The 18,360-nt window shown below is 36.7% G+C and overlaps 1 protein-coding gene across 5 annotated transcripts; it reads right to left on the reverse strand.

Annotated features, from left to right (window-relative positions):
• Positions 1 to 1,411: 1,411 nt before the first annotated feature.
• On the reverse strand, positions 1,412 to 16,228 carry TIGD4 (tigger transposable element derived 4). Of its 5 annotated transcripts, none has more exons than XM_079153810.1 (4): positions 12,546 to 16,228; positions 10,122 to 10,204; positions 4,727 to 4,817; positions 1,412 to 4,567 (listed from the first exon to the last, which is right to left on the reverse strand). In XM_079153810.1, the coding sequence occupies exon 4, from the start codon at positions 4,013 to 4,015 to the stop codon at positions 2,477 to 2,479; it is 1,539 nt and encodes a 512-aa protein (XP_079009936.1). In that variant the 5' UTR covers positions 4,016 to 4,567; positions 4,727 to 4,817; positions 10,122 to 10,204; positions 12,546 to 16,228; the 3' UTR covers positions 1,412 to 2,476. The 5 variants fall into 5 exon arrangements, with proteins under 5 accessions (XP_079009936.1, XP_079009933.1, XP_079009934.1 ...); XM_079153807.1 differs by having other exon boundaries at positions 10,122 to 10,281; XM_079153808.1 differs by having other exon boundaries at positions 7,627 to 10,281.
• Between the last annotated feature and the right edge of the window lie 2,132 nt (positions 16,229 to 18,360).

Here is an 18,360-nt window from a genome sequence, read left to right on the forward strand (position 1 = left end):
TGATGAAGCAGAATTTAAAAAACACTGTTGAAATAGTATGAATTTATAAGGCAAGACCAATGAAAATAATACCACATTTTAAAACCAGGCAAATTGTAAATTGAGTTGTTTTGTGAAAAGACAAGTGACATTTCATTCTTACTTTGTGTTGACTATGTATAGAGAAGATAAACTAGGAGTGAGGTATGCAGCAGAGAGTATGTCCTAGGAAAAGTTAATTTCTAAAATTTTTTCCAAAAATTGTTTAAATGTATACATCTTAAAAACCACACAAGCGGGCACAACATTAACAACTTAAAGCTTATTTCTGAATTTAAATCCACAGGCATTTTTTTCTTAATCAAATTTTATGTAACTTCTAACTTTACCATCTTTAGATTTATTATGTCTCCGAAGTATCTAGAATAAGAAATGGGGCTGGGGAGATAGCTCAGTTGGTAGAGGGCTTGCCTTGCAAGCACTAAGGCCCTGAGTTCAATCCCCAGCACCGCAAAAAAAATAAAAAAATAAAAAAAATAAAAAAAAAATAAAAAAATAAAGAAATGGATCATATTGTACAGGAAAGAAAGAGTGGGTGCTTTCAGCACTTTGGAAATATTAAAGTTATTAAAATAGTTTCAATAGAACCACACAGAGTGGTATAGAATGGCCAAATCAGGTCTCAGTATTTCATTACCATCTGTGTTCAGAGGAGATCTTGTGAATAGTGCCATGAGCATGAATCCAGTATACTTTTGGAAATGCTTTATCTTTACTGCCCTAAACTAAGGGTAAAATAATGGATTTCTTTTAAAGAAGACAGGCAAGAAACATTGTGTTAGATAGGGGAATGAAGGACTGGGTAATAAGGAACTACTGGATTTTAGTTTTGGCTCTGAGATTTTAAACAAATCATTTAATCTTTCCAAGTTTTAACTTCTTCATCTGTAAATATGGAGGTAATTCTTATGTCAGAAAATATCTGAAATAATCAAAGAGCAAAAAGGCATCAAGTGGAGAAGGAAAAAAATGATTATGGACTCATAATATGGTGAGCTATTATAGTTACGAGTGGGGCTTAAGAACACCTTTAAGTCCATGATTTTATAAATTAAAATTATAAATTAAATCATAAATAAAATCCTTTTAATTTAAATCATTATTATTTCACTCTAAAAGAAAAAAAATGTGAATACATTTTTCAGGCTTATTAGTAAATCTCAAAACCAGAGTAAATCAACAGTGAAAAATAAAAATGTTTTCTACTACTATTTCTTCTAAATCTATCATCTGTTGGCAGATTAATAATTCATAATGAAAATAATCTGTATGTTTTATATTTTTTCAAAATACTTTTCAAAGGGACACTAAATTATCTGTAATAAATTAAATAAGCATAGTGTTTAAAATTTAACAATGGAAAAGTCTGACACATTGTTATAATCATTGACTGTTGTAAGACTATTTTATAGAGATTAAGTAATTTCACACAGTATCTGAAAACATCTGGTAAATAAAAATTCATCAAACAGAATTTTAATACAAAATGTCATCCATTAAATTTGAAGAAAAAAAAAAAAGAACTAACTACGTCAAAATATGATGAAAGGACATTTCATTTTTCCTGACAACAAAATTCAGTAAAATCAAGAAAATAATTCCATACTATAGATTAAAAGTTTGAGCTATTAACATTAGAAAAATATCTAAGCACCACATTTTTTTTCTAGTAGCTGCATATGTATCTTCACATTTACTTTTTAAGAGTATTCTTATTAAAATATAAATATCATAAGTTTAATAAATGTTTCAATAAAGTATTTTTCTATTAAACACACACACACAAACATATAGAAAGAGCCCACATCTTCTGAGTATAGGTGACCAACCTGATATGGTCATTTCATTTCATTTGTCCTTATTACAAATAGCTTGAAAATAATAAGGTATATTTTTAATCATTTTGTGTATGGTTAGATCAAAATTTATTTTCAGTAGTCTTTCATAATTTCTCTTTAGAAAGATTAGCTAGTATAGGAAAAATAAATTAAAACTACTTTAATGTTTGATACTTAAAAAGTCTAGTTAGAATATATGTCTATAAAAATAAATATCTAAGCTACTGATATTTTGTTTCTTAGACTAGGTAGATAAATTAAAATATTCTAGAACATGATCTGAATTTAAGAAAGAAAATAGCAATGACGAATTCAATATGTGTGAATCAGAGCTAAAGCATTCTTCTTGTGTTTGACATGTATAACTCTGAAATATTTTCTATTCCCTGAACCCTTGATAAATATAATTTAGCATTTTGATTTAATTAATCATTATTTACCAGGGAGCTTTGCTATTCAGACCAAGGGCTTTTGCAATTAAACCAAAGATCATTAGTTTTTCATATTTTATCTTTAAGCAGTATTTCTCCTTTACATACCTTATATAATAAATTACATCAGGAAAACCTATTATTCTTCAGATGTTATATAATAAATAATTACTTAGGTGATAAAGGGTTAATAAAATTTTCAAGTTCAGCTAAAGAATTATGAAGTCCATCATTCATGTCTTGACTTCTAAGAAATTTTTTAAGAGTATCTAAAGCAATTAGTGCTTCATTTTTTGATGGTAAAGGAAGTTCAGTTTCTAGAGCTCCACCATCATCTTCTTCATCTGAAGTATAAAATCCAGTTTCATCTGGCTGGCTTTCTTTGGCGCATTCTGAATCGTCACTTGGTACTGCCTCACATGTCTCTAAGTTATCATCCAGGGCAGCATACTCTTCTATAGACAAACCTTCAGGAAATTCCACTCCTGCTCCCAGAGTATGGGTGACCAAATCAAGACTAGTGTCTCTCTCTGCATCGGCTGGGTCATTTTCTTCCTTTTGAGATTTGAATCCTGCTTCTTCATAGCTTTTAACAATAGTCTCTGGGGTTACAGTCCTCCAACACAGATGCAATGTATCAACTGCATCTAGTAATGAAAATGTAAATTCCCTGCTATCTTCAACAGAGCTTAAAAATTTCTTGATGAGACAATGTCGATATTTGATTTTAAGACTTTTAATAACACCTTGTTTCATCGCTATAAATTTGGAAGATAAACATGATGGAAAGAATGCTAACTCAATGGACTTCAGGTTCTTAACCTCTGGATGTGCAGGGGAAGACTCCACAAAAATCACCACTCTTCGTTGCTGGGCTTGAAATTTCTCATCAAGCTTTTGCATCCATTGTTCAAAAATATCTGAAGTCATCCATGCCATTCTGTTAGCTTCATAACGTGCAGGCAATGATTTTATACCTTTGAAACAATGTGGGTTTTTGTTTTTTCCAATGACAAGCAAAGGAAGTTTTTCTGAGCCATCCATGTTTGCGCCAACCACCAGAGTTATCCTGTCTTTGCACAACTTTCCGACTGAGCATGTTTCTCCTTTAAATGCAAATGTATTTGTAGGTAACATTCGATAAAGCAGCCCAGTCTCTTTTATATTAAAGACATTTTTAGGATGATAATCATTTAAATAATAAGGAAGTACATTTTGGTACCAGACAGTTGAAGGGTCTACTGATACACCTGAAGCTTCTACAGGTTGAGCTCTGAATACTAAACCATACCTGGATTTAAAGCGATCCAGCCAGCCATTACTGCACTTGAAGTCATTATGTCCCAGTTTCTGGGCAAAATCATTAGCTTTTAGACGCAACATTGGACCATTAACTGGTACATTTAGACACTGAGCAATTCGATACCACCTCATTAATGCCTCTTCCAGGTCTGTATAAAACGCAGTTCTCAGTCTTTTTCTCTTTGGATCAAATCTCAAAGATTCAAAGGCTTCTAGAACTTTATCTTTATTCTTCATAATAGAAGACAGTGAATTTTTCTTTATTCCATATTCAGCTGCAATCTCTGCTTTTTTTTTGCCACTTTCCACTGCATTTATGATGTCAATCTTTTCCTCAATGGATAGACTCTTCTTTTTCTTCACCATTACAGGTAGAGTTGAGGCATCCACAGGAGCTTCTGCCATCTCAGTCAGGGTGTACACAGAGATTTCTCCTCTTACTTCCTGGTGTCTGTTTCTTTCACTAAATTATTTTCTTTCAGTATTAATATATATTGCTGCTTTCTATCTCACTTCATATATTAAAAAGTGGCAAATGTCTAAGAGTCTTGCTCCTTAGGAAATTGATGACTGAAAATCCCTTTTTAAAAGATCTGAAGAAGAAAAATGTTACACTTAACTAGAATGTTTTAGAAGAGAAACTCCCTTTGCAAGTCCTTGTGTAGCTCAGTTTATAGTTTATTCAGAGTTCCAGAAGTCAAGCTAAAATAGAAATCTCATTATGTCAAACCTGTCCAGTCCTGCTGATATATTTTTGGAACTGCAATCCTTTAAGATGATCCATTTTATCCATGTGCGCATTCAACCTCCTATTAATTCTCTGCAGAAGGTCTCAGAGATAAGGAGAAAAAAAATGTTCAAAAATTTTCATGTAAAATGTTGCCTATTAATTTCCAAGTCTCTTCAAGGGTAGCAAGGAAAATCCTTCCAGAACTTGCCCGTGTATCTTCTCTGTCTCTTGAAAACAAGGGTGGAAAAAAAAGCAGAAATTTTAGCAATGTCAATTGAATATCAGAAAGAATGTTCGTATCAATCATTATGCTCTTAATAACAATGAAATGAACAGGAAGATGCTTCTGAAATACAATAACCAAAGCTTCCAGAAGAAATGCTTACCTCCCGAAGGGCCTCTCCTTAGAAAGCTCTCTGGCTCTGCTCTGTGCATTTGAATTCTCACTTGCCGCCGAATGCTTTGTAATATATACTTCTAAAAGAAATCAGACACATTTAATCTGTTTTGAAAATGTGGGCTTACCAAAATTAAAGAACTAAAAATGATTCTGGATAGATCCTTGGTGGCTATTTTTTACATGAGGTCACAGACTGCACTCTCTGACTTCTCTAAAAGAAAAAAACACAGTCAGACAGTAGTCACAAGGCTCAACTTTTAATAGCACATGGGAGACAGTGTCCCCTTTATAGGAGTCTGGTAGAAACATTTCACTAAAAAATAAAAAAATAAAAATGAGTAAAATCAAGTGATTGATACATCCATTTTCAAGATCGAGACTTTGTTCCACCTAAAAGCTTAAAAATCCAGAAACTTTTGAATCAATTTGACATAAGAGCTGAATGTATACAGGCCTGAAATACTTGAGAAAATGCATAGGAATAAACAAATTTTAAGAGGACATAATGCAGAAAAAATACTAGACTAAGAGAAGGAAGTAGAGCGACCAGGGGTCTTCCTAACTCAGGACCTATACTTCCTATGTGAAAAAAAAAAAGGACTTGCGGTTTGGACCCAGGCAGATCTGAATTGAGAAGTGATTCCACCATTTAGTACAGGATCCTAGGTCATTTACTTAACCATTGAAATCTCAACTTCTTTATCGATAAAATGGAGATCATCACAGGACCTACCTCCCACGGTTGCACTTAATAGAGTATTTGACCTTTAAAAAAGGACCCAACAAATGTGGGGTAATGATTTCATCATTATCATCTTTTCTCTTACGTCGTATGATGGTTCACAGATTTAATAAAATCCTGCTTACAAATGGAAGCAAGAATTCCAACTTAAAAGCAGGGCTCTCCTTAAGCCCAGCTGTCCTGAGAGAACAGTCACACGGCTCCAGATGGGCTCATGTCTCTCTTCCCAGTCAACATCTCCCTTATCAGAATCATCCACTCAGGGCCTTCTATGGCTCAGATAACAAGAAGCCAACTTGATGTGTGGGTGTTGTTACTATGGGAGAGTGTGAGCATCCCATTCTTTTTGCTTTGTGTCCAGGTTTCCCAGATGACAAGTCTACCTTTTTGGCCTTTTGATTTTTGTCAAAATTCTTCTGCTCTTGTCCCACATGAAGAAGTAATTTTATCATAGGGATTAAAACAAAAGAGCTCTTTAATTTTATTTTTTAAATTGCTGTTGTTGCTGCAAGGTCTTAATAATAATAAGGGTAGTCCAGGGTTTTGGTTTCCAAATTGCTTTATTATCTGCATTATTCCAGATAATCAATGAGGAACACAAAACTGCTTTTCAATGGTCACATAATTACAATGTGGTCGAGTACAGTCCAGAATCCAGGTTTTTTAATATTCACATTCTTTTCATTGTTTATTTTATATATCTCAACATCAGGCCTTTGTGGAACTATAGGCCATTATAAATTCTGTGAACACAAATAGTAACCCAATTCAACTGACAGGGAGGGTTAACTTTCTAAGTAAGACTTGACCATTTGGCTAGGAAAAAAGAAAATCTTGCTTGAATATAGGCCCTCACTATATATTTTCCTGTAAATCTGCAAATATTTTAAAATAAAAACAATATTTTGCTTTTATTAGGAAGACACCAAAACTCAGAAACTGAAGTAGCAAGAACCAGTATTTCAAAAAAAGACAAAAACTACTAAGAGAAAAAAGGACATCTCCCAACTCTCTCCCCTTCTCTTCCACCTTATTTTGTCAGAAATAAACCCTATCATCTCAAACAACAAGGATTACAGAAAAAGCAACCTGAATTTCCTCTTACCCCATCCTGGTTAGAGCAACATAATACAGGTTGAACATCCCTAATCCAAAAATCTGAAATTCAATGGGTATACAGATTAGGGATGTTGAACCAGTAGAGTCCATGCAAATATTCCAAATTTGAAAAAAATCCAAAATTTAACATACTTCTGATCTGTAGGATTTCTGATAAAGAATATTCAATCTGTATATATAATCAGAGATTATGAGTTATTTTGATCGAATCAAAAAGAATGATATCTTTGGGAAGATATTAGCTACCCCTGCCTATTAATATGTTACTTCCTTCAAAAATAGCAAAGTTATAATTGTCCTTGGTGAAATACAATATATTCCTAAAAAAAAATCATGTTTCTAATACCAAACCAGACAAACTAGACTTTTTCCCTAGAAGTATAAGGTACTAGTACTGTCTAACCAACAAAATGGACATTCTCTGATCTCCCTCATTATAATGTCTCTTTATATATTTCTCCCCAGGGGGTAATGGCAGTAACTAATACTTCTCAGAAGTACACATCCTCTCAACCTCATTAATCATTCTCCTCTTTACCAAAATACAGCAGAGAAATGCTGTACTACAAGTTAGGGAATATTTTCTCAATGTTAATAATAAAGATAATCACAGAATAAGAATAGGCAATTCGCCAAAAGACTTAGCAAATGAACTCTAAGTAAAGAAAATAATAGTCTACCCTACTAGAAGTAAGATAAATAAAAATCTTCTTTTATAAAAGATTTTTTTTTTTTGTTTTGACTATCAGAATAGCAGTGTCTGGAGTTTGTGAGAGTCTAGTAACTAATTGTTAGGCGGCACATAAACTGGTAACAGGCTTATGAAGGGCAAATTAGTAATATGATTCAAAAACCTTACAAAATGTGCATAACTTTTTATTAAAAAAAATCTGTATCTAGGATTTTAGCCCAAAAGAAATTATAGATATGAAAATAATTTCTTACAAATGTTTAAAATTTTCTACTGCTATGTAATAAATTACCATACACTTTTGACTTAAAACAACAACCATTCATTATCTTACACTTCTGTAGGTCAGAAGTCCAGTTGGGCTCAATTAGGTCCTCTATTTAGGGTCTCAAAAAGTAGAAATCATGATGTCCATCAGAAGCTGGGCTCCGGGAAAGAACCTGCTTCCAAGCTCATCAAGGTTGTTTGCAGAGTTTAGTTGTATATTACTGTAGACTTGAGGTCCCTGCTTTTTTTGTTGTTGGCTGTTGGCAGCACTCTCAGCTCCTAGAGTCCTGTCAGGTCCCTGTTGGTGGCTCTTTTCCTTTCACATAGGAGAATCGTCCTCCTGTTGCATCTTTTGTACACTTTGAATCTGACTTCTTTCATTGTCACTTATCTGTTCCTAACGGGCTCCTGTGATTATGTTAGGTCCTCTCAGATTATCTCCCTTTCAAAGAAGTCAAAGTCAATTGAGTAGGAACCTTAATTATATCTGCAAAATCCCCTTGTTTGTAACATAACAGAATCATGGGAGGGTTGTCCCATCATGCTCACCTAATACAAGATAAAGGTTACTAAAGGTCATCTTAGAATTTTGCAGATCAAACCAGAAAGTTCCTCACATTGTTGGTATATAATTACAGACAAAATTGGAAATAACCTAAATGTACAACAGAATTATAACATAAAGGATATCTATCTATATGTTGACATATGATGAGTCACTAAAGAACAATATTTAATGATATAAGAAAAATTCCATGGGCTGGGGTTGTGGCTCAGTGGTAGAGTGCTTATCTAGCACATATGAGTTCGATCCTCAGCACCATATAAAAATAAATAAATAAAATAAAGGCATTATGTTCATCTACAACTAAAATAAATATTATAAAAAGAAAATTTTCATGATACATTAAGTTAAAAAAGCAAAATATAAAACCATATGCCAACGACTACTGAAAATTATTTGAGGACAGAGGCTCATGGCTATTCTTACAGTGTTCAGTACCAGAAAACACAGGTTCTCAATAATAAATTATTAAGGAAAGAAAAATATATATGTGAAGAAAAAAAGGCATTGACCAAAACAAAGAATGTTCCTGCTGGATAACTGAATTATACCTAAATTGTTTTTTTTTTCTTTTTAATATTTTTTTAACAATTCTAATGTTCTTTTTGTACCGGGTTATCATTAAGGAAAAAAAAAAAAAAACAGTATGAAGAAACATAAAGCTGGCATTCTTCTCATTCAGAATTTCTAGGGGTAGTAAGTTACTCTTTTTTTGTACTGGGGATTAAACGCATGGGTGCGAGCTACATTCTCAGTCTTTCTTTTCTTTTCTTTTTTTTTTTTTAATTGAGATAGGGTCTCACTGAATTGCTGAGGCTGGTCTCAAATTGTGATTGTCCTGCCTCAGCCTCCAGAGACACTGGGATTATGGGGGTGTGCTACCATGATTGGCCAGTTACTTTGCTTTTATCAGTAGTTTACAGCCCTCTGTAGACAATCAACTGCTTTCCAAACTGAAGAAAGCACTCATTTTTTGTCTTCTACAAATAGAAAGTAACTATAGCCACTTAATCCTTCCTAGACCATTACTCTAAATACCAACAGTCGCTAGTATTCTAGAACTTGCCTGTGTGCAGCAGATAACGGATTCCTACAACTCAAACAGAGTTAGTCAGATTCCTGTGAATGGTGCTGTGAGAAAATAAAATAAGTCTAAAGTTCTGTGTCCCAAAAAGGATCATGGGAAACAGAAATGCAGAGACACCAGTATAAGACAGACTAAAACACAGACTTGAATTGAGGGTTGTGGGAGCAAAGAGGTGGGAAAATTAACTCTTACAAGCAGGATAAGAAATGGATTCATAAAAGATGTAGCATTTGAGTTCAAATATAAAGGATGGATAAATATGTGAGAGGTAAGAAAAGATAGGAAAACATTTCTGTTGGTAAGAATAGAGAGTAAAACATGGAAGAAGAAAATCACAGGGCAGTTTGAAGCACATTAAACAGTTCTATGTGGGCTGGGCTGCCTAGCATGCATGAGTACTTGGGTTGAATTCCAGTGCCAATAAATAAATAAATAAATACAATTAAAAATGAATTAAAAGTTCTATGTAACTAAATCTTCATATCTATATTAATATCTATTAGTTGGCTAAATGAACACTCTCCTATATGTATAAAAAGGAATATTCACTTAGTTGACTATGAACTATACCCTTCTTATATACTGGAAAGTAAGATTGGGGTCAGGCCTTCCCAAGATCTGAATGCTAGTATAAGGAGTTCATTCAGTATGCCATAAAAGTCACTCAAGGTTTTTAAGTAAAAGTATGTGACCAGATCACCTGAGAAACTTTCCTGTTATCATAAATGCATAAGAGAACACTCCTGTCTTTAGAAAGAAGTGATATTGAGAGCCTTAACATCAATAAATTCATCAAGTATGCTAGTGTTTTTATAACTAAATGAGGTTGTACATGTACCTGTCATAAAACTCTTAAAAAATGTAGTAAGTCCTAGTAACTCACACCATACACCTTTACTTTGTACCCTACTTATTTGTGGGGCTTCTTAAATAGCTCCATTATTCAGCATCTTCACAAAGGGTTTCTTTCCAGAAATCTTCCAGAGAATTACACTGTATGATCAACAAACTAAATTTGAACAGAGATTCTGATGAAGGACAATGAAACTTTTGAGACATCATTATAATTCCTATAGAAAAGATGTGAAGTAACAATTTCAGAAAATGATATTGATAAACAATATACAGTATTCAACATCTAATTCAGAGTTAAAAGGTCACTTGCATGTTTCATTCATATACAATGGATTAAAAACAATATTCTTTAACTTGCTGCCTCCTTTCCTAAATGAAAGACAGGCTACTGGTCACTAAATGAAAGACATCTACTAGAGTTCCCCACAAGCCTAATGAATATATAAGATCTAAGTTTTCAAAAGCTGAATAAAATTCTATGTAATTAAACCTTCATATCTATATCTATATTAATGGAGGACAATCTCCATGTCATAAGTGAAGACAGTTATTCCCCCTTTTCTAATTACTCCGAACAGGTCATTTGAGAGGAAACTAGTAATATTTTCTTTCTAAACAGAATGGGTCAGCAGAATTTACCCATCTAGGGCAAAATACAGAAGGAAGAAAGGAAGGAAGGTAGGTAAGAAGGGAGTAAGGAAGGAAAGGAGGGAGGAAAATTGAGGAAAGAGAAAATATGACTCCATCTAAGCAGGACTAAGTTAAAAAAAGTCTTTCAGTATCAAAAAACAAAACAAAACAAAAGCCAAATAAAAAACTTCCCCAAACCCCAAAAGTGATGGCTGTTGCTTCCTTTACTCCAAAGGAAACATACAGTTTCACAAATTCCCATCACCAGGTGAAGTACCTTTCTGTGTTTTTGTAGGGCCACCTGCATTCTAATTTCTTTGGACAAAAGAAATCATGAAAAGATTAACCCTGTGTATAGCCTTGCAGAACTGGAATATTATGGATGGTGATTACTCATGCACAGTACCAGAATCTTACTGGATTGAAGAGTACCTGACATAATAAATAGCATCTTCAAAAAGGATAAATTAGCATTAGTTCTGAGCAGTTCCAAGTTCATGAGAATCTCTTTCAAAACCATCAGCAGCTTTCAAGCAGACTATTGTGCTAAGGGCAAATTACCCAAGCAAGTGTTCACCTTCCTAACATAAGAAAAACATCTAATAGTATAACAGACTAACTTTAGCAAAGCGAAGTATCCCTAAACTCAAGAGACAGAAAGTAGAAATGCTTAAGGACATAGCTGGCTCAAACATTAATGTACCCATTGCCAACACTGGTCAAACCCAGCTGGACACTACCATACACCTCTTCCAAGTCAACCTTGGGAGACTCTGAGAATAACGCTTTTACTTAGCTTCAAGTTCCGAGGTTACTTTACTTCTATACAATAAGAATAGCCAATATTCTAGATTGGAATCCTTTTCTTATGGTTAAGAAAGAGATGGCTTTGAGTAGAAAAATTCACAGGAAGCCACAGAAATGAAGTTATGGGTCGTGTGAGCTTGCATACATACTTGCTGTTTTGTTGAAAAGAGAATCATTTAAGATACAGAAAGTCCCTTGATCCTAGATTTGTTTTGGGATTTCAGTAGTATTTTTTTTTAAGAGCTGAAGATCCCAGACAACGTTGTTACTTGTATTTGAAACACTTGTGGTGTCACAAATATTTATTTTACACGAATCTGGAGAAGATGTCTGTACAGGAATATTTCACTATACTGAAACTCTCTGGAAATTCAGAGGGAGAGTTATGCTTCTGGTTACTTAGTGTTTAAAAGTCTCGTTAGCAAATACGACAAGAAAAGTGAGCAGTATGATCTAAAAGAGGCCAAGTCCCATCATGAGCAAAGTTACCCTTGGCATATCTACAAGCGAAATGAGAATAAAAAGGAGCACCTAAGGCTGCGAAAGGAAATGTCTGAAAGGAGATGAGTGTGTATGGACCGAACATAGCTACGATGTGTAAATGTTTCAGGTAGTAAATGTTTCAGGTCAGTGCTGGGCGATGTGCAGGTTGGAGCCTCAACTTAGGAAACCGAAGGGCGGAAAGAAGGAATTGCTCCGCGGTTTCTGTAGACAGGACAGCGATCTACTTAAGCCATGGGGCGAGCAAAGAAAGCAGAGCTCAGTCATGTGGCAAAAGAAAGAGCAGCAGCACAGAAAGGTTATTAGGGATCCACTATCGGGGCGCGAGCAGAGCAGCCAGAGATCAGGAGGGCAGGTAACAAGAGCTCAGAGACGACGGGAGTGGGGGTCTAGGCTTTCTTACGGGAGCGGGCGCGAGTGGCGCGGCCGGAGGGGGCTGTCCAGGAACCCGGGAAGCGAGGGTGAGGCGCTTGCACCCGTCTGCTCCCTTGTCCCCACATTCTCTCCATCCCTCCCCCATCCCGCCCGCGGGGCTAATAACCTTCGTGCTCTCCGGTGGCTAAGAAGCTTTGGCTCTTCGGCCCCGGCGCACCGTCTGTTGGGGGAACGCCTAACGCGTGAGGCCGGGGCTTGTGAGTGAGAAAGAAGGGACGCTGAGGGCTCTTGGAGCCCTGCGACCATTCAAGGCAGGCCGGCGCGCCCTTCCGTTAGCTCCCAGCTCTGGCTGGAGCCTCAGGAGCCGAGCTCAGACTCCACCACGATTCAGGCGCCGCCAGAAAATTACCCGGGCAACGGCACCAGCGGAGTCCCGGATGTGGTTGCTAGGGCCGCAGCGGGAGGGGCGGGGCCAGACTCTGGAGAGGGGCGGAGGGAAACTCGTGGGAGGTGCGCTGGCACCACCGAGACGTGGAGGCGCCGGACCCGATTTAGGGAGAGAGAGGCCGTCCAGAGCTAAGGACAACACTACTTCCGGTCCCCTCACTTCCGGCTTCGCTGCTCCTGGTGCTGGTTCTGGAGGCTGGGTTGAGAGGTCGCTGGTCCGAGTGTCCTCGGCGGTTGGTCAGTGTGAGCCTGTGACAGCTGCAGTTGCTCCCCGCCCCTGAGGATCCGAGGTGCGTGGGGGAGGGGAAGAAGGAAGAGGTCCGGGTCGCGTTTCCGCTCACTTCTTGCTCGAGTTGAGGCGATTCCAGAGAGCAGCGGCAGGATAATCTTCGACTTGAGAGCTGCCGGGTTCCCTGCAGACAGGTGAGGGCGGTGTGGGCCCGCCGGGGAAAGGGCGGGGGAAGATGGTTTGAGGGCGGACACGTTGCCTTTGGCTCCACTGCTCCGGACTTTTCACCGAGGACTTCTATCTTGGTCTGTAGCGTATCTTGCTAATATTCTGCCTCTGGTTTCGGCCCCTTCGTTCCTGCAGTCCTGCCGAGTGTACCCCAGGAACAGTGGCGTGAGGGAGGAGGACGACCCTTTGGGTCAGCACCCTCGGTTTGCATGCAATGAGTGGAAAACGGTTGCAGGGTCCAGATCTTGACGAAGTGTCGGAGTGGGCCACCCTCGGGTTTGGTGTCCAACTTTCATTTCGCGTCCCCTCCCTGCATCCTTCACTTCCTCTCTACAGTGGAGAGGAAGGGAGATAGTGATAGTCCCTTGGAGAGGTTCGTCTGGCAGTGGTGCAGGGAGGAGCCCTGCCCGAGAAAAGTCCCAAGACTTGACTGCTTCTGAGGACGTCCAAGGAATACTGGAGTTTAGGGAAGGGATTTGTGGCCATATCTTCTGGTCCGTCCCTCTTTGCCCAGTTATTGCTGCTTACGTGTCTAGGGAAGGAAACTTTTCTTTTTAACACAGTTTTTAAACTCAAGACTTTTTCCTCTCTTACTTTATTATTGCTTCCTTGGCTTTGTTCTTATCTTCCTCTTGAGCCCTTTGATCTCAAAAAGTTTGTGCTTTACACTTCCTGCAGATCCTTTAAACCACCCGTTTAGGATTTCTGTTTCTTGTCCCTTTTCTCCTAAGTATGCTTACTGAGTTCTTAATTGAAGAGGAAACAATGGAAGATCTGCAGGACTTTTCATCAACGTGTGTTTTCGTGCTTTCACCTGTAAGCGTGTGTTCACGTTTGCCATTTCCTTAACTTCGTTGACCGAAAGGTACACCAGATTGGTTACTTTCAGCCAGCCCTTTATAGGTTACGTTTAGCCAGCTGCAGGGATTGGCCATTTCATTACTGCGCTTTCAGAATAAGTACAGCCAACTATATTTTAGTACTGTTTTAATTGTACTTTTCCATCGTTTTTGTTTTCCTTGTTCAACGGGACCAACGCCCTTTCCTAGACACAAAGTTCAATACCATTATCTGGGGAAATAGACAATATTTCTATTCTAATTTTATTTTCTGGAATAAGATTCCTTCCTTAATTTGGTTCCTTTTCAAGTCCATATATTAGTTTTCCTTAGATTATGATTTGACTTGATTCTGTGCTATGAGTTGAGGTCTGTGGATTTTCGAGGGTCTTCTTCATCCCCATCCCTGAAATCATATGCCAGGTTTTGTTTGAGTGCCTTTTTTTTTTTTTTTTTTGCCCTGTTCTGGAGAGAATGTCCATTCCTTTATGCAAGTTCTCAAAAGAAATATATGTCTAAATAGATTAAAAGCACTTCTTAGTGTCTTGTTGAAGTTAGTGAAAACAGATTTTTTGGTGGAGCTGTTATTTTCCCAAATTGTAAATGGCTTGTTTGGGGCCAAGAAGAGTAGAATGCAGGGATTCCAACTTGATATTGAAATCTCTAAGTACTTCAGAATTTAAGTGTGTCTACATTTCTTCCTAGACTTACAGAAGGAAGTGACACTATTTATTTAGTTCCTGATTTGTGGTTTGAGGTTTCTCTTTAGGCATGACTGGCTGCAGCCAATGCTTTGGTGATCCAGGGGATTAATAAACTCATGTGCTTAGGTACAGCTGAGTAAAAGATTTATATTCTGGTTGTACTTTGCTTTCATATCTTGTTTTTCACTTGGCATTTACCTTGGGCTTTAGTTTTTCAAGGAACAAATAAGATATTTCTTCCATGTGGATCCTAAGCCTTTGTTATGTTGCTGCTTTCTCTTGACAAACCCTCTCCCTCCATTCTACATTAGGTATTTTAATGATTGTATCTTAGTAAGTTAGAATCTTTCCAAACTTAAGTTTTAGAATTCATACTTATTGATTTGATTGTGAAGTATTTTTTGATTGAAGGTTAAAGTTCTAAAGGTTTGAACCTTGTTTCATATAATTTTAGAACTTGAGGGGTTATACAACTTTTCAGAATCAGTCTAACTAGTTTCTGGTGTTATTTTGCTCACAAAATAATCTTTCTTCTGTGTAGCATCCTAACTTGGGGGAGCAGTCAACATAACTTTTTAAAGAATGTTATGTTAAAATTAGTTTCTTTCTAAGGTAATGACAAATTCAGAAGATGTATTTTATCTAACCCCATAGTGACAATTGCATTTGTTTGCCTACTGTGTGCCAGAAATCATGCTTAGTTCTTTACATGAGTATTTCATCTAATCCTGTTAGCAACTTCATAAGGTGACTAACCCCCCTGTTTTTATAGATGAAGAGACTGAAACAAATGGCTAACTGGAGCTAACATAATCTGTTCAGAATTACACAGATGAAGCCAGGATTTGATCCTAGGTGTTTGGCGGCAGACTACTCTATAGTTAGAGTTCCGTTACATTCTTTTGGGAATGAATTGGGGATATGTCACCGGATTTTCTATCAGACATTAAGAAAAGGTCTTTTCCTATACTGCTCTTCAGTAGATGAACAATTACTTGAATGTCCTACTGAAAAGTACAACAAAAAGAAGTGAATTTGAACAGGGTTTATAGGATGGTAGTCAGTAGGGCTTTCCCACCAAGGTGGGTATAAATCTGTGGGTGTATTGTGTTCCTTAATGACATACAAGGAGTGGAAAATATGAAAATAAGTTTATGAAAATATGAAAATTTAATAATCTTGGCATAAAAACCATTTTTAAGCATAAATAAATTTCAGAATAGTAAATTTGGGATAGAGAAAGGTATATATTTAGCAGGGAACTTAAGGTAATATACCTACAGATGAAAAGCAGTATTTGTACAGATTAAAAAAGTGAGTTGTTCCACATACTGTGGAAGTTGATGACTTAAGGTCCATGACGATCTAAAAGATGTATACCAGCATTACTTCTGGGATCTAGAAAAAACTTTGTCACTTTACCTTAATCACTAGAATCTGAATCACTGGGTATTGAGCTTTTTTTGTTCGTTAGTTGTGGTGGTGCTGGGGATTGAATCTAGGATCTTGTGCATGTTAGACAAATTCTCTACCACTGAACTATATCCCTAGCCCACAGTGATTCAGTATTTGGAAAAATTCAGATCTCCTCTCAAAGGACAAAGATTTGTCACCAAAAATAAATGTTTAGAATATTTTGGGCTTTGAAGGCAGTTGTAAAACTGGTAATTGTTCAGTTCTTTTGTGAAAATAGTTTTATCATTGCCATCTTCTCAACTTAAAGTTTTTGTTTGATCTTATTTCTATCTGCTATTGCATTGAAATAGCAGCTCCTTGATATTCATGCTTGATTCTCTTTGATCCTTTGGGGAGCAGTAACAGATTTTGGAGCAGGATTGTAAGAGCAGCAGACTTGGGGATGAGGCCTAAAATCATCCAGAGGGGAAATCAGTTGGTGAACACCCATTTCTGCTAGCTTGAGATAGAATCCTAGAGCAGGGTTTTCAAACTTTTCTGCATCATAGCATACATACAAAATAATTACATTTGTGTTGTGTACTGTAGCTAGGCCCTCCCTAGCTCACTGAAAGTTTTTGGGGGCAAGGGAGTGGGACAGTATTTCAGCATATCTGTAATCCATTCTTGGCATGTTGGTTGGAAAGTTTTGCCCTAAAGAAGAAAATGTTCTTCCATGTTTAATACCTTTATGTTTGTTTAGCATGTAATAATTTACAAAGCACTTTCACATATGTTCTCATGTTTATTCCAGCCAAGTCATTTAGTGAAACAAATAACATAGCCATGTTAGAAATGAAGAAATTGAGATTTAGGTAAAGTGCTTTGTACAAGGTCTTACACCTAAAAGGGAATGGATCAAGAATTCATGTGCTAGGTAGAAAAAATCCTTAGGGGTTCATGCAAGGACCTGTAATCTCTAGGATGCCCAGGACCCTGTCTGCTTTGGTTGTTATTTCTGTTTTCTGAGGTAGTTTCCAGGCACCTAGAACCCCATAATAGTTATCATTTATTGAGTGCTAATCTGGCTTTCTAAATCACTATAGTGATTAAATAATTTCAGGACATTGAGAGTAGAGATCAGGCTACATCCCTGACCCTAGATTATTTCTTAAAAATAGACTTATAGCCTCTTTCTGTATTTTCTACTTTTATATACAGTATACAATTACTTTTAAAATTAAAATATTTTAATTATTAAAGTACTATACTATTGGTTCTTTTGGTGCTGGGGATCAAACCCAGGGCCTTGTGCATGCTAGGCATGCACTCTCCCACTGAACTATGTACCCTACCCTTATATTATATGTTCTTGAAAGAAAAATTCTAATAGCAGATAGAAGTTTCTTCTACTCCCCAGTCCCTCTAACCCTCATGTCTTCTCTCAGTTAATTTGAGAAGTAGCTATTAGGAATCAGATGAAATATATGAGGAAGCCCCAAACCTATTCTCTCTAATATGATAGTAACTAGCCACATGTGGCTGTTTAAATTAGTTGAAATAAAATTAAAAATTCAGTTCCTCAGTTGCACCAGCCTCATTTCAGTGCTCAGTGGCCACTTGTGGCTTGTGGCTGCTTTTTATGGGACAGTGCACTTTGGAACATTACCAACATTTGCCAGCCTGCTAAAATGTTAAAATATTATATGTTTGGTAACATATAGTATATTTTTGAAGCAAGATTTTGAAAATCCCTATGTTCCCCATGGTGCCTAGCAGTTTTTGTTTTAGCTGATGAAATATTATTGCCGTGTTCTCTCTCAGTTTTTAACTAAATCCAGATGGTCAAAGTCTAAGTCTAATGTTTTTCTTGGATACTTGGAGATTATGGTTAGCTGCTTTTCTAGGATAAAGATGTCAGCTTTCCTAAGGACATAAGTGTTTCCTCTCTTGAGCTCTAGACGTATATATCTTGGTATCTAATTGACAGCCTCTTAAATATCTTTAAGGTCTTTCTCAAATCCAGTATGTCTCAGACTAAACTGATTTCCCTTCCTTCCTCCCAAACACTGGTCCTTTTTCTTTGTTCCTTTTTTTTTTTTTTTTTTTTTTTGAGTGAAAGATGCCATTATATTTTCA

The sequence above is a fragment of the Sciurus vulgaris genome (assembly GCF_902686455.1).
Source record: "Sciurus vulgaris genome assembly, chromosome: 9".
Classification (NCBI taxonomy): Eukaryota; Metazoa; Chordata; class Mammalia; order Rodentia; family Sciuridae; genus Sciurus; species Sciurus vulgaris.

Bases quoted from the DNA above. Each gene is read 5' to 3' on its own strand.
- TIGD4 (XM_079153811.1), bottom strand. From the start codon at position 4,015: ATGGCAGAAGCTCCTGTGGATGCCTCAACTCTACCTGTAATGGTGAAG.